Here is a 22,260-nt window from a genome sequence, read left to right on the forward strand (position 1 = left end):
CAAAAGAATGAAATGCAAAGTTTCTATTTTTTTGGACGAATGCAATTTTTTCATGGGATTCGACGAGCGTTCATCTAAACTCGGCACCTTTTGGAGGGACCTTTGGTGCCCTAAATTACCACAAGTGAAAAAAAAACTAGAGTGGCACGTGCTCTATTGCCGTTGACCCATCCTAGGGAAAGAGGTTGACTCCAATCCCACCCTCCCCTCCATCCATCCCTATCCATCATCAAATCCATCCCTTTCAGCAAAGCCTGCGCCTTTCTCCCCATCGCCGCCGGCCCTTCCCCTCTCCCCCGCCGCGGCCGGCCCTCCACCGCGCGCCGGCACAATTCCGCCGCCCCCCTAGCCCCCGTCGCCGCGCGCGTCCGCCTCGGCAGCATTCGCCGTGGCCCAGCCTATCCATCCGCCCAGCCCTAGCCCGCCGGCCCGTCCAGTCTCGCGCCCCCCCATGGCCGGCGCGCCCCGCGAGGGCGGCGAGGGGGCGGGGGCTCCCCCTCTCCCTCCGACCACTGGTCTCGCGAAGTACATCTCGCTGGGCACGGTCCCCCCGGCGGGGGAGCCCAGGCACGCGCGCCACGCCGAGCTGCGGCGGGCGCTCCAGGCGGGCGACCCGCCCGAGGAGCTCCGGCGGGTCCGCGACAGCGTCGCCGAGTCCTCCGGCAAGGCCAGGTACGTGCCCCAATCCTAACCCACCGCCGCCGCCTGTACCGGTGCTTGTCCCCTGTGCCTGCGCCGTCGCTAGTTGGTTGATCGGTCTCTCTGCCAGGGACAAGGTGCGGTCGCTGGAGGACGCGATCCAGAAGATCGAAAAGTACAAGAACGTCGTCACGCGCAGGCGGCAGAGGAGCGACGCCAGCGCCGCCAAGACAGGGGCGCCACCACCTGCGGCCCCCGCTGCCGCGTCGAGGGCCGGTGCTCAGGGCTACAACAACAGCTCCCTGGGGGCAATCAGCAAGCGCATGCGGTCCTCGATGACAGAAGGACGGGTTCGTGCCGCATTTTATTAATCTGTCAAGTGACATTGTTCCATTATCGATGCTTTCAAATATTCAGTTGTCAGTTCACCAGGTTTTAGTCTTATTGCTTTCAGGCTTATAATTTGTAGCTTAAGCAAATGTTATAATTTGGGCTAAACTGCCAATGCCATCTACCTGCCCTTGTTTTAATCTTATAATTTGTATAAGATTTCATACAATTTTCTGGCCTTCTTTAAAGCAGAACAAGGGTGGGAAGATGGTGATTTAGGTTTAATGCCCATAGAAAGAACCGATGTTCCTGCTCTGTTCTCTGACCATTCAGTCTTTGTTGCTAGTGTGGTCATTTCATAATCCAAATGCAGTCTTCAGTTTTGAACCTATCCTAAAACTTGCGAATTTCTATGGATTGGCCTCTGTGATTTGTACTTCCCTGTTGTAACTCGTTCCTCGGGGATTTGAAAATAAAATAAAAACTGTAACTCTGGGTGAGCTTGTTTGAGTGACCTATCTCAGTTTAAAAGGTGTTTTTATCTCTGCTATTCTCTCCACAGTTTCTGTAACAGTCACACTCATTATGTTTTCATACTCCTTAAAAAATTCCTGTGCTACCATTTTCTGCGATTTCAACTTATTTCAATGTATTTCTGCATATTTCAGTTGGAAGGACGTGGTAGTGTTCCGACAAGGCAAGGTCCTCTAGCTAATAGTGCTAAAACGTCACCACTGGAGAAGGAAAAAACTTGTGCAAGAACATCTGTTACAGTATCGGAGTTGTCTGAGGACAAATCACAGTGCTCACCCAAAGTAAAACGCAAGCGCTCTCTGGGAACAATGCTCAGTAGAAGCAATGATGCTGATCGAGATGTTAAACCTGTGGGTCAAAACAGGCCAGCTAACGAAGCACGTCCGCGGTCTAGTGATGGTCTTGCATTCAGGTAAATTTGTTTGGCGTGCTTACCTGTTGCTTCAAGTTTTCGTTTTTTTGGCCGAAAACTCAGGTTAATTGATTCTTAGTCCCAATTGAGTACTATGCTGAACTAAAGTTTGTAATGTGAAAACAACTCAAGCATAGTACTATGGTAAATGTGACATCTAGGTTTTTAAGCATCATACAGACAAAGTTCATAATTGAAATAGAGCGCGAGGCCTGACATGCAGTGCATTGAAAAAAGTCAAGCATCACGAGAAAGATGAATGCCATTACTATGTATGCCGATCAGGCGTAACCACAGGATTGATACTTGGGGTTTCTTCAACTCTTTCTTGGCTGAGCTGTTGTTTATTTATTTGATCTACATAGGTTTTCGTTAGGTTGCAATCATATTTGTGCTGCTTATCTACTCAACTTAAATCCTCTACCAGCACTATTTGGCTATATGTGGATACGTGTTCTGCTAATTATGTCATCATTTCATCACCAGGTTAGAACTCACCGTTTTTCATTCTTTTGTTGCAGACATGGAGCTTCTGTCGGAGCAGTAGCAGGTAGCAAGATGGATAGCAGTTTTCAGCAGAATAACATTGGGTTGCGTATTCTATCCAAGATTGATGTGGATTATGCCAGTCTACCAAATGAAAGAAGAATCCGGCATGCTGGACCTGGAAAGGAGCGTGCTATGATAAAAGGAAACAAGTAAGCATAGTCCTTTACTTTATTCTCATGCATAAGTACCTCTCATCTTGACAAATCGCACTTTGTTTGCATATACTTGAATAAGTACTGCAACATTATCATTCTTAATTCTTGTGATGATCTGCTGCATTTCTGTATATGCAGGGTACATACTTCTGATACAAACTTAAGTCCCTCGCCCAAGACTAAAGCATGCAGGTCACCAAGAACAAGTTCACTTGTCATGCCCCCCTTCCAACGTTCAGCTGGAGTAAGCGATGAGTGCGAAGAAGCACCTTGCTCAAATAAAGCCTCACCTTTGAGAAGCATGACAAACCGCAAACGTTCAGGTGGTTCGACACCTTCAAATGCGTCCACACCTCCGATTGCTTGGGTTGGTCAGCGCCCACAGAAAATTTCACGGACAAGGAGAGCGAATGTAGTGTCTCCAGTCTCAAATTTAGATGAAGCCTTATCTGATGGATCTCCACTTGATACTGCTGCTAGGCCAGCATCTATTGAGTCATGCAGTATTTTGCTTCCAAAAACCGTTACCGGCAGTAATTCACAAACAGTAGCCAAGATTGATAACATCTCATCTCCTGTTGGGTTGTTTGAAAGTGGGCGGCTCGCTGCTACCGAAAGCATAGCCAAGGAGAAAGTTAAGAATAGTGGTGAACTGGAGAATGAGGAGGCAACTGCAGTCCACAATGCAACAGGATCAATTGTTCCATCAAATAAGGCACCTTCAAAAGAAAAACCTGAACATGGAGGTGTTCTTCGGCACGGGAGGAGCGGAAGAGGTTCTATGGACTTAAAAGGGTGCTCTTCAATATCAGAAGAAAATTTGGATGCTACAGGAACAAGAAAACCACTAAAATGTGGAAGAGCTGGAGAAGAAAACAATGAAAGGTACCTAATGCTTCTTCAGTAACAATGTGAATTTTAGTTTCTTTATATGAAACTGATTTGGGGCCTCTAAACGCTGGTGCAGTAAAGTGGGGCACTCCATGATGACTAAACCTTCTGACTGCAAAACTTCACCCAGTCATGAACAGACTCTGAATTGCAAGCCTACAGTTATACCAGGTTTGTAGAAAGACATTTCACCTTTATGCTTCAACTATCATGGTTCAATTTTGGATACTTTCCATCTCCTCTGCCCTAATTTAGTCTATCGATTTTAATAACTAACTGATCATTGCAGCTGAACCAGACGGTGACCTAGAGGAGCTTTTAGCTGCTGCAAATGCTGCTCGCAGTGCTATCAGTGCGTTTATTCTCTTGTCTGATTTTGCCGGTTGAGCTATGTCACATCTCTTTGGGCTGATGCGCTATAACTTTCCTTTTTCTTTTTTCTGCAGTTGGTGCATATTCTGGACCTTTTTGGAAGGAGATGGAGCCAATGCTAACTTTCATAAGCTCTGAAAATTTAGCTTTCTTAGAGCACCAGGTTGGTGCCCATTATAATTTAAATATGCCATGCTCGACCATACTTGCTTCCTTGTTGGGTTTGGATAAATTCTCACTTGAAGTTCATTGTCAGATTGACCTTGTGGAAGAGCTTGAGATGAACATGTCCTATGGTGGACATAATGTCATAGCATCCACCGACTGCATCAAACCACAAACAATGGTATGTTACACTTCTTGCGTGAGTCATCCCATCTAATAAAACTTTGCCCTCTCATGAAGTTCATCTCACTTTTAGAGCTCGTATCTTGCTTCAGTGCTTGACGTGTTCCATAACATCTACAGGAGGAGATTTCTTCTCAGGTGCTGGCTGCATCTAATTCATCTCTCTCATCCGAGCTAAGCAAAACCAGTGGAGTTAGAACAAAAGGACCTGTCAGAAGTTGTATCCCTGGCGAGGAAAACCTCATCAATGGGCCACAAAATGTAGAACCCAACGAATGGTTTCATGAGATGGCCCCGATGGCACACAGACTCCTTTCAGCTTTAATCATGGAAGATAATTTTTCTGGCTCCAGTGATGTGCAAAGAGACATCTTTGTCGATATTTCAGATAGCCATATTCCCTGCACTGCCCACAGATACCTAACTAATGAAGTTCAAGTCAGTGACATAGCATATAATTCTGGGTTGAGTGTGGATTTTACACACTCAAGCAATTCTTCAGTGGTAAATCAGAGCCTGTGCGATGGATACACAGCTTCGAGCAATTTCATGAGCTCCAGTAGTCAAACTTCGATCCATTGCGAGAGTTTGTCAGATGGATTCAATGGTGCTGTACACCCAGAATATGGCCATTTGCATGACTTAATACCACAGATTTCACAGCAGTGTGGAAATTCAAGGAAAAATATCTCTATACCTCCACATGAATATCAGTACATGCAGATGTCTATGGATGATAAGATTCTGATTGAGCTGGAAAGTATTGGCATTTGTCTGGAGACAGTGGTATGATTCCATAAAGCCTAAATCTCTTAACATCTTGAGCATTTGAAAACTTAAATACCCCTGTATGTAGTTCTTTATAAGTTTATATGCCTAGGAATCAGGTAACATGAAACATCACAAATTGGCAAAATGTGAGCAGTCTCATTTGTTTGTTGGGATGTTAGTTGACAGGGACTTATCTTCCTTGGATGTCATCTGTGGCACACAAGGTTTCTATACCTTTTGTAAACGTAAAACTATTAATGTTGGGCATTTGAACCTTGTACATGGAAGGGTTAAAAATTGAGGAGCTGTGTTGTATGGTTTGATGCTCGTCATAGTTTAAGATAATTTATTAAGTAGCCACAAACGCAGATGATTTCGAAGAGTAGTTGAGATCCTTGCAGGAAATGCCTTAATATCGGTATCCTAGTATGCAATTGCTACTATATATTATCGGCTGTTTTACTCTGGTAGCTAACATGGTTAGGAGCATAATATGCCTAGGCATACACTTAGTTAGCAGTTTTTTACTTTTGATATTTGATGTCATTTTCGGCATATTTCAATTTTTGTGTAGTCCTGTCATCCTGTGTAATGGCTGGTTAATTTTATGCAATAAGCCGATCAAAATTTACTTGGGTGAACTTTTCCTTTTTATATTTGATTTTTGTTTCTTGCCTTATCTTTGCATTATGATTCAGCCAAATCTAGATGATGAAGGGGATGAGGACATCAATAAAATGATTTCAGAGCTGAGGAGAAGGCTACATGATCAGGTTGCCTTTGCAACCACTCCTTTTAACATGCTTTGAATGCGCTTTAAGTAAAATGTCATCATTTTCATTAAACATGGATGCTTACCCTATTACTTTTTTCTCCCAATGTGTTACTGTGATTGCGTCAGATTAGTGTAAGGTGTTACAATTTTGTTTGTTTTTAGAGCTTGTGCTTTGGTGTACTGGTTATTCGAAAAGGAAAAAAAATGACAACTTGAATTCGAGCATATAAGGCCTTGTTCACCTTGCATCAACATATGGAAGTATAGGGGTAATGTAACTTATGTGTTTAATGACGTCTATTAACATCATCAGATATGATTAACAAATAACAACTAGTTATTTTCCATGGAAGAACTGCATCTTGGTACCCTTCATGATGGTTCGGAGCCATAATATCACGTATAGATCTTAATCTTGCCATCCTAAATTGTGATTATTCCAATTTGAACGGCGGGGGTCCAAATCTAGTCAGCACAAAATGAAGTTGGTATGTCCCATATCACTAGAAAATAGCATATAAGTCCAATATGGAATACCTCAAGGGGTCTATATAATAGTTTCAGTGGCTTTAAGTGGTTGATCTACACCATAAGATAAAGATTCAACCTGATTAGATTGATAATTCATTTTATCCTATTTTAAGACTTCTCATTTGATGCATTTCCTTTGATGCCTTTTCTTATCTCTGAATCATATGTAGTTTTCTTCTCATTAGGGGTTTAACAGTTTACATAATGTATCATTTTTATTTTGCAGTTGAAGGAAAAGAAATATGGATTGCATAAGTTAGACAAAGCAATTCAAGATACAAAAAGTATCGAGGAGAGGTATAAATGGATTTTGTTTGTGGATTATATCTTAAATGGCACTGTATAGGATTTCTTCAGTGGCTAACTTAAAAAATCCCCTGACAGGAGCTTAGAGCAACATGCATTGAACAAACTGGTTGAAAGCGCGTACAGTAAACTTCAGGTACTTAAGGCATCTCTCTACATGGTTGCATTTCTGATATCGGTGTTAATACCTTATATCAGGAGAATGATCATCCTGCTCTTATAAACTATAGTTTTCCTTATAGAGGAATGCTGAGTAATCCTGGATACTGATTGTATGTCTTGATGATATGTAGGGTGTGGAGGCTGCGGAGGTTGTTCATTCTTCTTTTGTCAGCGCTTTAACAGTACCGTTTATAGAGGAATGCTGAGTAATCCTGGATACTGATTGTATGTCTTTATGATACGTAGGGTACGCGAGCCGGTTCTCGTCAAAACAAGGCTGTTGTCAGTAGGGCTGAAAAAGAACTAGCATTTTCCTCAGCCTTTGCCAGGCGCACCCTTGCCCGATGCGAGAGGTTCGAGGGAATGAAGAAGAGCTGCTTCAGAAAGCCTTCTCTTTGGAGCGTGCTATCTGCACCCTTCCCAATCAGCGACGCAAAGTCTACAGAAGGTAATACACGCGCCCCCACTGTTGATAAGAGAGAAAATCATATCGTTGTTTGTTACTGGAACTGGTGCTTCGGAAGCTAACATAGACTTGTGCTTGCCCATTAATTTCCAGGTGTTACAACAAGATCAAAAAAGGGCAAGAGGGAAAGGGACCGCAGCAGAGAAGCATCGGCGAAGGGCTCCGGTGGAAGATCAGGGCGCCGCTCCTCAGGCAGCGGGAGGAGCGGTGACCGCAGAAACAAGACAAAGTCAAAGCAGAAGCTGGTGCAGCTATCAGCCTCCGGCGACGTCCTAGGCAGAGCCGCTGAGCCATCTCCAGCACCGGCAGTGCAGGAGCACCCGGAACCGTCGGCGGGCCCTTCAGGCACAGCAAGAATCTCCCGGCAACAAAGGGCTGCTCCTGGGAACGCCACCCAGCGATCCACCCATCCCGTGATGCCAGCAAGCCTGCCTGGACTGGACGACGACATGTTGGACGTCCCGGTGGGGCTCGACGTGCAGGAAGGCGGCGATTTCAGCTCGTGGTTCCCCGACGGGCTTGACGAGTCGTTGCCGCAGGACTGTGACTTCTCAGGCGTTCTTGAGGTGCCTGATGACGACCTGACGCAGCTTGGGTTCATGTGAAAGAAAAGGGGAATAACCTGATTGTTTTATTTAAACTGTGCATATGTAGTTGCTAGTTGTGACCTATTGTTGCACATTGGTTCCTGTAGCTAGCAAGAATAAGATGGTGAGGGTGCCAATGGCATCTTAGCTTGCAATTTTGTTTCCTGCGATTGATTCCGCCTCCGTTTATCGGAGCGCGCATATGGGGTGCTGTTTGTTATATATATGAAACATTTTTTGTTCTTCTGGGACGCAAAATTGTTCCCGAGAAAAAGGAAAATAAAGCTGAGGTTTATGGCACATCTTCATTTCTGCTGGTGTGGATTTTCATTTTGATGAGATGTGATTTTTTTTCCTCTGTTCGTCGCAAGATAATTGCATCTGGTGTGATTAAAATGTCACATATACTATGTAAGTTGATGAGAAGGACTGTAGGTTAATAAACACCAATGGAGGAAGATGTCCTTGTTTTTGGAGGTTGGCGCCCAAGGCACCATTTAGTTCATGACCAAACGTAGTTTGCACCAAGGATTTTGAGACCTAGCTTTGCCTTGTTTTTATTTTTAGTTTTTTCAAAACGGAGGTAATTTTGCCTCATCCATTAATTAAACCGAAAGTGAGTTGTCCAATTAGTTAGTGGAAAACCGGACGAAAACCATCGTAATCTGCTGAGCGGCACACACATCAGGCCTCGTGGAGCTAAATGAGGATCTGCATGAGAACTCAGCCACGTGCGACAGCGCAGCTTTGACTCTGACGAGAAACTACGAAGGAGGACTAGGCACAGCTGGTGCCACGGAAGTTCACCGAACGAACCAGTTGCCGCTCGTCATTGCACGCCACCTGGACCCCGCCACCGCAGTTTCGACTTTACAATGACAAACAAGATTTGCCTAGCTTCTCAAGCATAGGAGATTGCACACCCATGTGAGCTGAAGCTGAATCACAACAACGTAGACGTTGAACTTCCCATCTGGATTTAGCATGTGAAAATCTGGAGCACAGTTGTGTGCTGACTGCGTTGAGATCTGCAGGGGCTGGGCCGGAGGCCTCAGTAACTTGGGAAGAAGACCGTGAAGGTGATCACCCTAGTAATACGTATTTTGTCCATTGTTGTCACCGAAGACAGTTTGGCCGAGTGGTCTAAGGCGCCAGATTTAGGCTCTGGTCCGAAAGGGCGTGGGTTCAAACCCCACAGCTGTCAAAACAAGTTTTTTGTCTTAATTTTTTTTTTGTTTTTCTCTTCGGTACTATTTTCCTTTTTGTTCGTGAAAAATGAAGGAAAGGGCGTGGGAGTAACCATATTTTGCAACTCTTCGTATTTCCATACGGTTTTGCTTGCCATGCCATGGTATAAGTTATACTGGATTGCAAACAAAAGCTCGCAAAATCGACGTTCGGAGCATAAGGGGTACGTTCAACAAGTACTTTCAAGTTCTGTGTACCAATTAAGATAGATTCAGCGCAGATTTAGTCTGAGAGAAGATGCCCCGTCCCCACATGTAGATTGCAAATAGAAAGTGTTCCTCCCATCCCATGAAATCACCTTTACTTTTTTTTTTTGGTGTAGGAAAGCAAGTGTTTTATCAATGTCAGAAGGAACTTGAGGTGCTCCATTTGTTTTTGCATGTGATGAACTGAGCTGTGGTCGACACTACCCGAGCAGTGGGACGTACGTGATGTCTCAGCAGCCCAGTATTTGAGTGTTTCACCTCTCTAGATTATATTTGCAACTGTCGATTTCTCTCTAGATGCCTGCAAATGCCAATGAAATCGTCGATTCCTTCGCTTGGACTGAGCACAGCTTCTGTTACTGCACAAAGCACGCAAACTGATACAGAGGTGTCCAGCTTTAGTATGCATACATATGAGATAGCGTGCACACAATCAATCTGGAACCCAGTCAAATATCCATTTCAAGTTGATGGCATGGAACACCCTCCGATGTGTGAAGTGCACTTCCATAGCCATAGGAAAGGTGATGCTGGCTCGGGCTTCCAGTTCACCAAAGCACCTTCACTTATGAGTGATGCACAGGATTAAAAGACATAACCATGATGACCAACCTATTCCGTCTTACAAGCTTGTGGCTGCCATGCCCTTCTTCTTTTGCTTTTGCTTTTGCTTTTGCTTTTCTTTGTCTGGTGTGCTATGTGTATGTAAAAGATGAAGTATAGAATCAACATACAGATCAAAGATTTATGGCTTCATTTCATCTCCTCTTGAATTCCTCTTCCATTTTTTCCCCATTTTGTTCTTAAAACTTGCCAGTAAAGCAGAAACCTCTCGAAGTTATCTTATTATCACCGCATGTATATGTTCTGGAACACCCCTAGCCACACACGCAAATATTGAAGGCCTAACTATTTGACATACCAGATAGAAGTGCGACGGTCCATCGCGAATACCTAATGACAGGACCATGGTGGTCTACAACCATCAGAGCTGAATTAACCTTGAAGGCTACACCTTAAACATTATGCAACTTCAACTTTACATAATACCCCTTTGGCCTTGTTGCACATGGCAGGTTATCCCCTTTATTCTTTGGACATTCATGATTTGTTTCCTTTAACTCTTTATCTATCAGAGAACCGTAGTCTTTGCTTGCTGATGTAACCAAGCATCGCACCCTTCCTTCGGTCGATGTTCAAGTTTTGTGTATATATAAGTGATGACTCCAGGCATTGAGACGCCCGCCCCTCTTCTGTCCTAGCCATTTGTTTCTCCTACCACCAAAACGATCGACACTGTTCTTCTAATTCCTTCGTCTTCTAATAGCTAGAAGCATCATTTCAATTTCAAATTTTGTTGGTGTTTTCACTCGCTTTTGTGGTTTCACATCCATTCTAGGATTAATCTTTTTTTCTAGTCATCAATACAAAAACAAAAAACAAAAGTTGGTGTTTTCACTCGCTTTTGTGGTTTCACATCCAGTCTAGGATTAATCTTTTTTCTAGTCATCAATACAAAAACAAAAACAAAAAATAGTTGGTGTTTCCCCCTTTCCATTCTTGTTCTCCCATGTGTAAAAAATAGTCCTTGTTCCTAGTGATCAACACAAAAAACCAAAAAATATGTGCATGTTCGAGTCATTCCAAGAGAAAAAGAATTCTATTTGTTGTTTCCCCGTTCATTGTTGTCCTTTCACATCGACAAAATACTCTTTGTTTCTGGTGATCAATACAAAAATCAATTGATTGCACGCTTCACTTCGTCATTGCTCTTCCACATCTACACTGCAATCCCGTTTCCTAGTGATAAACATTGAAAAAATATCGTTTGTGTTTCCCTTTACCGTTGTTTTTTCAGATCTGCAACTACTCCTTTTATCTAGCTCTAGCTTTTGATTGATAAAAAAATACAAAAAAAAATCATTGCATTTCCATCATTGCTATTGTGTTATTCTCTTATCCAGACTTTGTTCTCTTTCTGCGGATAAATACCGGGAAAAAAAAATCTTTGGTTTCACCCCACTGTTGTTTTTCCACATTTATCATTGCTTGCTTTTCTAGTTACCAGCTCCACCAGAAACACCAAAAGATTGTTGGCTTGTCCCAGTACTGAGATATTTCAAGTAAATATGGTTGAGGCCATTTCTTGACATCCATATTACGGTGCCTAATTCGACCACCAGGTACTTTATATATATATATATATATATATATATATATATATATATATATATATATATATATATATATATATATATATATATATATATATTCTCCGTTGTGATTTTTTGCTCACTTCTGGGCTATATAACAAGCAGGGTCAATTTGCTTGTGTTTCTCAGGACCATACAAGGAAGCTAGTCTGCAGCTTTTAAGCAGAAACATGAATACTTAATGTTTATACTATACAAAGTTATCCCCAGTTCAGGTTTCTTAGCCGCTGAGAGGTAAAACATATATTGAGGTTAATGAATCAGTATTATGTCTACAAAGCTCACCCAGTACGGTTTACTCTATTAACAGTTAGTACATGGTTATGCTTACAATGTTTATGTCATATCTATATAGTCCATTCATTCGTGATGCAAGATGTTGGAAATAATCTTGGCGTGCGTGCAGCCAAGTTGTCGCGTGGAGCCGGCAACTGAAGCAGCGAGCCGTGCCCTTGTGGCCGGATCTTGCGGCTGCCAAGGTCGTGGGCTGTTTGTTGGCTGCATGCATGGTTGTTAGCTGCATGTGTGTGTGCTAGCTGACTCGTGCGTTTGTGGACTTAGTTAGTGCATCCGTGGGTTAGTTGGTTAGCGTGTGAGTGCATGTGTACATGGAGGTACTCCCTCCGATCCATATTACTTGTCGCTCAAACGGATGTATCTAGACGTATTTTAGTGCTACATACATCCATTTGAGTGACAAGTAATATGGATCGGAGGGAGTAGTAGGCGAGTCTGTAGCCTCTATGTTCAGTGCTGTGCCTGTGCGTGTAGGTGGCAGTGCCAAGAGACGGCGAGTGGCTGTGAGGGCGGCTAGGAGTCAGAAAAGGTAGTCGCGTGTGTAGCATGACTAAGAGTTGGTGTGAGTCGCCATGTACTTGTGAATCGTGTGAGTCGTGAATACAAGAAAAACGTTGGCGTTTGTCGCCGCAGGCGTTCGTCGCTGAATAATGAGTTCGTGTCGAGTTTGTCTTTTCCATCCGGTGTTCGAGTCGCCGGAGGCACAGCTCAGCGTTCGCCGCGGAGGCTGTTCGGCGTATGTCGCCAGAGGCAACTCCAACATAAGAGCTTTCAATGTCATGTTTATGCTCACAATCATTCATGATGTGTTCCGTTCCTTAAATAATTTATCTACTGAGCAAAATGTATTGTTTGCTTGTTGCTGTAACCAAGCATCCCATCTTTTGACCATTCGATGGTTCAGTTTCTCAGTTTGGGTATATATAAGTCATAAGAGTGCATTCGTTGAAACCCCTCGCCCTCTCATCCTAGCCATTCCTTTTTTTTTCTGCAACTAAAATTCTCAATATTGTTCATCACAATTCTTTCATTTCTGTCCTAGCTAGAAGCATTACTTCAATTTCAACTATCATTGGTGTTTTCACTCATTTTTTTGCTTTCATATCTAGTTTATGATTAATCTTTTTCTAGCCATCAACAAAAAGAACTGGTCTTTCCCCTCTTAATCCTTGTTCTTTCGCATATACGAAAATAGTCTTTGTTTGTAGTGATTAATAAAAAATAAGAAAAATTTATCCCCTTTGCTATTCATCATTAGGAATACATAAAGTCCATTTCTGTTTTCCCTGTTAATTGTTGTTCTTTCGCTGATCCAAAATAGTGCTTGTTTCTAATGATCAATACAGAAAAAAAAGATTGCTTATTCCACTTACCATTATAATATTGCTCTTGCACATCTATAGTACAATTCTATTTTCAGCGAGTAATCATTATTTTGAAAAATCATCTCTGTTTCCCTTTACTACTGTTATTTCATATCTGCAGCTACTCTTTTTATCTAGCTTTTCATTTTTTCTATTGTGTTCTTGCATCTAGACTTAATTTCTTTTTCCACTGATCAATACAAAAGAAAATCATTGGCTTCTTCCATTTGTTGTTTCTTCATGTTTAATTTGCTTGCTTTTCTAGATATCAATGCCAATGAAAATACCAAAAAGATTGTTGATTTTTTCCTTTAGTGAGAGTTTTTCAAGTAAATCCAGTTGATCAGATCGATCATCTCTTGACATTCATACTATAGACATACAGTGCCACATTCTACCAACAAGGTACTTTTGCTGTTATTTTTTTCTTGGCTGTATAACAGCTAAAAATGTCAACTGCTTATGTTTTCTCAGGACCGTGGAAGGAAATTAGGTGCAGCTATCAAGCCAAGTTTAAGAGAATTAATATTTGTTTGCCAGCCTTCAGTTTAAGAGTTACTGAACATTGTTTCTTGGTGATCTAAGATCCTGCATGTGACAAGTTGTTCCCGGTTTCAAAGCTTCTCAGAAGGCCAGCCCAGAGCTGAGAGGTAGATATGTGGTTAATCTTATCTGTACTGAATTCAATCGTATAGCAATCTCTATGTCTTCACTGATTCTTGACATAAATTAGGTGTCTGTTTACCAAAAAAAAAAAAGAACACCCGGTACTAGGAAAATTACTAAGTGTAACTACAGAATAATTTAAAACATGATAATATGTAATCAATATATCTTGCCATTTGTTCTAGAGCAAAGAGTTCATACTTGCTCTTATCTCAGACTGTTTGTGCCCGATCTATATGTTCTGTAGACAAAAGTGAATAGGCCGATGTCAAAGGCTGGCGATTTTTATGTAGGTATCCCCTAAAAATGATATTTGAAGAAATTTAGAGGACAAGCAAGAGATATATGGATATCTAAAAAGCAATTTAACAGAAAAAATCAACATTACCGACCGACATTCGTGCCAAATAGAACTGTTTCCCATCCTCCTCTCGCTCCCAGTAAAAGACTCCTCACCCAGAAAAATCAAAAGCTGCTCCACTTGTATCTCCCCTTGACCATATTACCACCGCAGATTTGGAATGTTCCTTCCTTGAACTTCTGATCCAGAAACACCCATGGAGGGTATCCTTCTTCTCCTTCTTCCACCACCATAAATGGCAGCCACCACCTTCCTAGTACAACGTACTGCACACTGTTTGGTCCTTACTTTTCTTAGTATGTCATACACAGAACTGTACTTTCTTATCTTGCCAATGTTCCTTGTACAGTAAGTGTCGGATTTCTAATAGTAGGAGTACTATCCAGCTTATGCACACTATATAGAAATTTTGTTTCGCTGATTATGCTAGCGATAATGTGATTCCATATGAATAACTGATTCACGACATCTTTTTCTTGCAGGTCAATTTGTGCAAACTAGCAAGTTTGTTACACTACTGAACATAAGTCATGGAATCATCTTCATGGGAAAAATGGCCCGATCATGTACGGGATAAATGGCGTGATGATCTGAGAGATATAGATTTTTGGTATGATTTGTAACTTCCTAATTTACATTCATTACTTTTACAGCGTGCTTTTTATTGTTTATCCATGTCTTTTTATTGTTAGAACTACCTTAAAGTGGCAATTTTACTTAATTATCATAACGCATTCATTTAGAGTAAATCTATATCTGACATGATGCCGTATCCCCAAACACATATAGTCCTCTACCATAGAAGTAGAGGCTGAAATCCTATCTTGAGGTTGCTTGGCCCCTGCCGTCAATAGAATTAGATGTTACCTGCAACAAAAGTTGATAGAAATTGATATGAACTAACATGCCGGTGTACAAATTAAGCTGAATAAGGTTGCATTTGATTATGCGGTGTATTTTCTAAAGTACTTTTTTTCCTTTTTTGACATAATAGTTTACTGAAGTTATGTTTTCTTACTGCAACAAAACAGTTCATCCACTGTAGAGCATCATGTCTGGTTCGTCCACTGTAGTCGTCGAGTTGCACTCCAACTCACTGGTTCCCCACATTGTAACCAGCGTTGTATTATGTCTCAAGAGATAGTCCACTTTAAGCAGGAGTAGGGCTATTACCCTAGCCTAGGGGGGCCGAACCTAGGTAAAATCATGTTTAGTGATCCCTGGTAATCCGAGCATAACCATACGACCAAACAAATCACGTACAAATACTGTACCATTTATGGGCATGGGCATAATTATCCTCCATAGCTGGCGCCAACGGTGGGGACTTCGCAACATCAGATCAAATCTACATCATCGACTTCGATTCCGTTCGGCGAGATGGAATACTTAGGAAACCTCGGTCAAGGGTTACACATCCACCTCATCTTACGCCGAGTATGCGAGCTAGGAAGATGAAAACTACTTCCAGCCAGGCTTAAAATCGAATGCATTGGCATGGGTTCCGGGTAGCCCCCTGGCTGGAGGGTTACTTTGGCTACCAGCTGGAGAATCAACTCGCTAGTTCGTACACCGACCATTGCCATGAGACGAGCGACGTTGGCTATCACCATTGCCATGCAGCATGGCAAGGTAGCACGGGATGCACGCCGGAGTGGACCAACGGAAAGCGCAAGGGTGTTGAGGCTTGCGTGAAGCGATGCGGGGAGGCGCGGCGATGTGTGGCAACGGGGCTGCGCAGGGAGCTGGCCGACCGGCAAGCGGCGGCCGCTGGGCAGTATGGCAATCAGAGAATGTTGATTCCTCTTCTTATGCCGAGAGAGACATCTCGACAAGACCAATTGGGGGTCTTGAGACATCGTTATTGGGTTAGGGTCGTGCAGTATTTTCCCGTTGCTACGCACGGGCACTTTTGCTAGTAATAATAAAGCATCTATTACCTCCGGTGGTACGTCACGAGAATTGCCCTCAAAGTTGCAAAATATTACCCACCAATGTCATCTACTCCCCCCGTTCCTAAATATTTATCTTTCTAGAGATTTCAACAAGTGACTACATACAAAGCAAAATGAGTGAATCTACACTCTAAAATATGTCTATATACATCCGTATGTGGTAATCATTTGAAATCTCTAGAAAGACAAATATTTAGGAACGGAGGGGTAGTAGTGATAAAAGCCATTTCACACAGGGGAATCCCGTGCCTGGACCGGCCATGCAATAGGGACCTCCTATACTGCGCTCTATGCGCTGAGAGAAGACGCAACGCGCCCATTTCGGCCGGCCCATGTCCTGGCGGCCTATTTTTTGAAGTTTGTTTTTTTCTTTTCCGTTTCGTTTTATTCCACTTCAAATAATTTAGGACTTCAAAAAGTTATGAAAATTAAAAAAAGTGAATTTTGAATACAATGTTTAAGAAATCATAAAATGTTTGTGGATTCAAAAATGTTCATGATTTTTAGAAAGTTCGTGTATTAAAAAATGTTAATGAAATTTAACAAAATTTCGCCAGTTCAAAAAATATTCATGGACGAAAAAATATCCTAAAAATTCAAAAACTTTTTGTGACTTACAATATAGTTTATTCAATAATAAAATGTTCGCTGATTCAAAAATGATCATGCCATCCAGAAAATGTTCTTTGAATAATTTTTTTTTGGTTAAGTTAAAAAAATGTTCATGAATTTCAAAAATGGTTCAACCAATTTCCCAAACAATGTTCGTCCATTCTAGGAGTGTTCGCCGACTCAAGAAAATTGTTAGAAAAATGTTTGCAAATATTAGAAAATGTTATTTATTTTAGAAAATGTTTGAAATTTCTAAAAGTGTACATGAATTTGAAAATTGGCCACGATTTCAAATTTGTTTACGAGTTTAAAAAAATGGTCATGATTTCACAAAATTGAGACTCATAGTGTATATTGATGATGCAGCAAAATGTGTTCATGGCCATTGAAGATTATGATTTTATTTTTCTCCTGTTGCACTAGACCTTTTGTTAGTATTAATGGAACGAATTGCTTATGGGTCCGTTGGTTATATTATTTGTACGCATGCAATTTGTAGTTTACAAGTTCGATATGAGAGACTGGTTGGAGTAATCAAGCTGATCGAGCGTGACAGATTGATGTTGGCCAGCCGGCTAGCTAGCTGTTGACCATTTTGATTAGTAACGTAATACATGTGCTAATAGTTAATTCATTGGCTTATGTGTCCAGGTTTAATGGATACCGTAAAACGGAGGCATACATTGTCTTGGTGTATCAACCGTTCTTAGGTCCAAATGTTTGTTGGAATGTTGGCGTGGGGCCCATGGCTTCATTCACACGAGCCATGTCAGGCGTGGGTGTGCAGCAAATCCATAAGTACCATAGAGAATTCAAACCCGTGATAAAGGTGGATCTGAAGCCCACGCCAACGGCAGAGGAAGCCCAAGGAAGAGGCTTCATGAGCACCAAGTACCAGCTGGCCCTCGCTGCAGCAAAGGAGCTTGGCCTGCTCGACCAACGATACAACTGGCTCAAGGAAAAGCGGGATGAGCTACAGTACTACACCTGCGGGTCCTATGATGATGCTACCTCCGCAGATTTGGCGTGGCACGTGCGGTACAAGATAGTTCCTCAGATCATCAAACAGTTGGCAGCCGAGAGGTACTTGCTAGTGGCTGAGAACCTCCAAGGGCCAATTGAGCCTGGCAGTTTTACACGGGATTGCGGGCTTCCTCTGCTCGAGTGGGCAAATTCTCGTTGGCTCATCTCGACCACTTCTCATGATGCCTACAACAAGAGCAAGTCAGAAGGCGATCAAGTTATATCCATTGACAAAGATGAAGATGTTGTGGTGCTTATCCTCTTTGCAATGCATCAATCAGCAGAGCACATACACGGTGCGATGCGTCAAAAAAGCAAGCAGTACTGGCATTGCATAGCCCTCCAATGCTTCCACTACGCCATGGCAGTGTTTGGCAAACATTCACATGTTGCATCTATTACCTCGGACGAGCTCATCCACCACTGGGCCGCCCAGGGCATCTTGCCATATATGGCCATCGAGGAAGAAGAAGAAACCAGCACCATCAACACCAAGTTTTCAAATATGCATCGAATTGGAAGGGTCATCCTCGAAGCATTCCATAAGTACTCTTTGTTGCAGCTACCCTTTTCTCCTGCAACTGAAGCTTATGAAGCCTCCAATACCGGCGCACAATTCTTTGCATACCATGGCCTCATTGCAGAAGACATCACAGTTGATGAACTACTTGATGAGAAGAAGAAATGGATTTCATTCGCCAGTGACCATGGATGCCATGTAAGCCGAGAATGGTGGAACCCAGAGGGAACAAGGGGCACAACTACACTTATCCTAAGAGGCTGCTCAGATCAATCACTCATTCTTTCCAAGCTAGACCATTTCTTGCCAGAACTTTGTTTTCTTCTTGTTCTTGATCTGTCCTACACTCCAATAAAAGCACTCCCTTCTTCCATTGGTTATCTACAGAACCTTCGGTTGCTCTCACTTAGAGGTTGCCATGATCTGAAAACTCTTTCCAATTCATCCACAACAAATGCCACAAACTCATCAACAAATATTAGTTCATCGTCACCATTGTCCACTCTATACAAGCTAGAAATTCTTGATATGAATGGTGTTCCTGTTTCTCATCTGACACAAGATGTGGCCAACCAAAAGAGCAATCTGATTTATCTCGACATGTCCTATTCGAAAATAACTACTTTCTCTCCCACTTTTTTTGAGGACATGTCAAATCTGGAGGAGCTTATTATGACAAGCTGCTCTAACCTTGTGGAGCTACCTCCTTCAATGGCTTCTCTATCCAGCCTAACGACCCTTGAGGTCACAGGGACTCAAATAAAATACTTCCCGCAGAAGATATTTGAAGAAAATATGCAGAAGCTACGGTCTTTGAAGCTCATTGACAACAAGGAATTGATTTCACTCACAGGACCAATCTCTAGGGTCAAAGGAATCAAATTGGAAGGGCATCCTAGCATTGTATCGTTCATGTTGATCGGCACACCTCATATAAGGTGTTTGTCCTTGCATGGATGTAGAAAACTTGAGTCTATCGAGATCAAGAATCTTGCTGCCTTGGAGGAGGTTGATTTGTCCGGTACAGCTATTAAGGAGCTCTCTGCCGACATCCCTAATCTTCCCCAGCTTAGGAGATTACTCCTCGTGGGTGTTCCTTCCCTGCGGCGATTTCCTTGGCATGAGCTGGAGCGACTCCCGGATGTGTTTTACTTGGATCATTGTCCAGAAGGAAATGACAATTATTCTAATCAAGTTACCCAAGTGTGTGTAACTGACCCCAGGTTCTTCCATAGCTTCCGTAACACTGCTTTGAATTCAGTAAGAGATGGACGGTTTTTCCAATCATTCTATATTCAAGTCGCACCATGCATTACCAATAGAAGGCAAGTACAAGATGAAGAAGGCATGCTAGATAGCAAGTTGGAGGAGTTGCTGCGGAATCAGTCAACATATGTGGATGTATTTAGCAGCTATTTTGCAAAGAAAATTGCACTTGCATCACCCCTGACAGTTCCTCTTCACCGGACTGAGCGCCATGTAGAATATATGTCACTGTCACTGACAACATATATGGCACAAACGAAGCTCACATGGATGCAAGAGACACATACGGGTTTAGGCGGTCTTCTAAACGTCACGAAATCAGTGTCAGTGACATATGACACTTCTATCTACACATTTAATGACCTGAGCGACTTCATCGAGCTAGAAGAATGTGAGCTTCGTTTGTGCCATAAAATGAAAGAAGTTGTATCTTACACTCAAGGCTTGAAAAAACTACGCAATATGCATGTCTGTAGTCTCAAAAGGCTAGTTTCGTTCTGTTCACCGTATAGTTCTTGTGACTTCAGTAGTCTAGAGCACCTGCACTTAGAGGACTGCCCAAGATTGGAGCACGTGGTGCCACATACAGCAACGCTGCCATGCCTCAAGACACTTGACATATTATTCTGCTACAAACTCAAGACAATTTTCATCACCCATCGCTCGCAAGGTAATACTTATCAGCTCCCAAGCCTCCAAAGGATACGTCTCCAGGAGCTGCCACTGCTTCAGCACTTCCATGACAAGGACGCCACCATGACAGCACCGATGTGGAAGGAGCTACACATCCGAGGGTGCTGGAGCCTCCGACGCCTCCCGCGCCTACAAGGACGCGAGCCGGGGATGGTGAAGGTCAACGGTGAGAGGAGCTGGTGGAGCAAGCTGCAGTGGGGCTCAACCCTGCACCGCGACAGCTACGACCCCAAGCTTCCCCTGGAGTTCGCCTCCTTCGATGAGTCTGCCGAGATGAGCACCTACCTTAGATGAATCAACGCTCCATCCATCTATCAGTTGGTATGTGATTTACTCAGCATCCTTATCCCTTTGTTCATTAACCACTCATTACAGAATACCTTCCTAAACTCTACCTTTTTAACAGGTGTTCCACCATACGTCCGCATCAGCGCCGCATTACAGAATACAGTTATCCCTTGTTACAGTTAATGTATATATCAGAACAACCCTGCTGTGCAAGATGATACTTATAGTCTCCAGGTGCTTCCATTGCTCCATCACAGTGCCGGTGTTGAAGGACCTCCACGTCTAAGAGTGTTGGAGCCTACGATGCCTCCTGTGCCTGCCCAATTAACAGTGTTCCACCATACACCATAGAGTGCCTTCCTCAACATTACCTTGTTAAGAATGTTCCATCATACATCCATACCATAGTGTCCATCCATAACATACATGCCACCCACGTGCATACCCCTTCCTCCGTATACACTTGCATGCCATCTATATGAGTTAATTTAGAGTTTTTTTCAAATAAAAGTCTAATTTCCCTGGTTATTGTCGACCGCCACTTTGTCTCCCGTGGAATTAGGTTTAGTTTTCCTTGTTCCAAAACATTTTATTCGAGTGTGTTGGTGATGTATGTGTAAGGTATGTAATGCTGGTGTTTAGCATGCGATATGTTTAATTATCAAGTGTGTCTCTGGACTTTAAGTGGCTTGTATATTTCTGTATTTCAGACGTTGTGTTTTACTACAAGTGTGTTGTACTAGCATCGCTGGTTTTATTTGTCAAGATCCATTTCAATGTATGATTCAAGTTATGTGGGTATTCTATATTTCTTATGGGATTTATTAAAAAAAAGGCACTGAGATTTGTTAAAAATCAGAAATATTTCTTTCAGGTTAAGTTATGAAGCAGCTTGCAAAAAGGGTTGCAGATTTCTATTGCTAGTGTACCACGACAAACATTTATCCCAGTTTTACATCCTATGCAAATTACATCCATATGGGCCTACCACCTACAGATACAAAGAGTGATTGGGGTCATCGATCTAGAATTATTGACTAAATCCGCTGAGATTAATGGTCTAGAAATACTGACCAAAACAGTCTGAGTCTCACCATAGAACGATTTGTACATCATCCAACACCGATGTCAAAAAAATAAGTTTTTTAATGTCCACACGAGATCGTTCGGGGGCGACTCAATCTGCTCACACACATATTCATGTGTAGGCACCTTGTCGACTGCTATAGGGAGAACAAAAATCACATCACTGAACAAGAAAACTGTATTTTAGTCAATAAGAGGTGACCAAGCATAGGTTTAGTGCACACCATTTCCGCAGCTCGCCATGGTAGGGCACGAGGACAACATTTGTTTCGCAAAAGATGTGACATCGTCAAGAGTTATTTTATCAATGTGCTTCAGGAAGTGCTGGCTCGGTTTCCTGTTGTAACATCAACGAAAAAAGAGGTGGAAAGGTTCACTAATTCTCCACCAAAGAAGCAGGCTTAATTAGAAATGAAAGAATATCAGGTTTACCCTCAACTATTAATCAGGATCTGCCTCCCAATGTCTTCCATAAGATCCTTCTGTATAGAGAACAAGTCATATTAAAATTTATTGAACAAAGCAAAAGGATGGGGGGCGGCAGATTCCTCAAAAGTAAATTAAAAGAAAAAGGGGGCAGGAGTGGTTGAGGTGCTTTCTTCTGTTACTCTGGATTCGAGGTTCTGAAGAACAG

General features: G+C 42.4%; 2 protein-coding genes and 1 non-coding gene across 5 annotated transcripts; all 3 read left to right on the forward strand.

Annotated features, from left to right (window-relative positions):
- The first annotated feature begins 226 nt into the window (after positions 1–226).
- On the forward strand, positions 227–8,136 carry LOC123185884 (uncharacterized). 2 transcript variants are annotated; one of them, XM_044597700.1, is made up of 16 exons: positions 227–672; positions 770–989; positions 1,638–1,915; positions 2,437–2,613; positions 2,758–3,504; positions 3,587–3,681; positions 3,800–3,862; positions 3,957–4,045; positions 4,139–4,228; positions 4,351–5,016; positions 5,700–5,774; positions 6,534–6,604; positions 6,692–6,749; positions 6,907–6,924; positions 7,022–7,223; positions 7,335–8,136. In XM_044597700.1, the coding sequence occupies exons 1-16, from the start codon at positions 452–454 to the stop codon at positions 7,844–7,846; spliced, it is 3,582 nt and encodes a 1,193-aa protein (XP_044453635.1). In that variant the 5' UTR covers positions 227–451; the 3' UTR covers positions 7,847–8,136. The 2 variants fall into 2 exon arrangements, with proteins under 2 accessions (XP_044453635.1, XP_044453643.1); XM_044597708.1 differs by lacking the exon at positions 6,907–6,924.
- Positions 8,137–8,952: 816 nt separating this feature from the next.
- TRNAL-UAG (transfer RNA leucine (anticodon UAG)) lies at positions 8,953–9,032 on the forward strand. The gene has a single exon. It is a non-coding gene; the product is annotated as a tRNA-Leu (tRNA).
- Positions 9,033–10,507: 1,475 nt separating this feature from the next.
- On the forward strand, positions 10,508–21,324 carry LOC123185901 (uncharacterized). Of its 2 annotated transcripts, XM_044597715.1 has the most exons (6): positions 10,508–11,465; positions 11,625–11,729; positions 13,631–13,806; positions 14,666–14,793; positions 17,402–20,573; positions 20,659–21,324. In XM_044597715.1, exons 4-5 carry the CDS (start codon positions 14,714–14,716, stop codon positions 20,544–20,546), a joined length of 3,225 nt encoding a protein of 1,074 aa, XP_044453650.1. In that variant the 5' UTR covers positions 10,508–11,465; positions 11,625–11,729; positions 13,631–13,806; positions 14,666–14,713; the 3' UTR covers positions 20,547–20,573; positions 20,659–21,324. The 2 variants fall into 2 exon arrangements, with proteins under 2 accessions (XP_044453650.1, XP_044453655.1); XM_044597720.1 differs by lacking the exons at positions 10,508–11,465; positions 11,625–11,729 and having other exon boundaries at positions 11,742–13,806.
- The last annotated feature ends 936 nt before the right edge of the window (positions 21,325–22,260 follow it).

Source organism: Triticum aestivum, chromosome 1A, assembly GCF_018294505.1.
Source record: "Triticum aestivum cultivar Chinese Spring chromosome 1A, IWGSC CS RefSeq v2.1, whole genome shotgun sequence".
Taxonomy (NCBI): Eukaryota; Viridiplantae; Streptophyta; class Magnoliopsida; order Poales; family Poaceae; genus Triticum; species Triticum aestivum.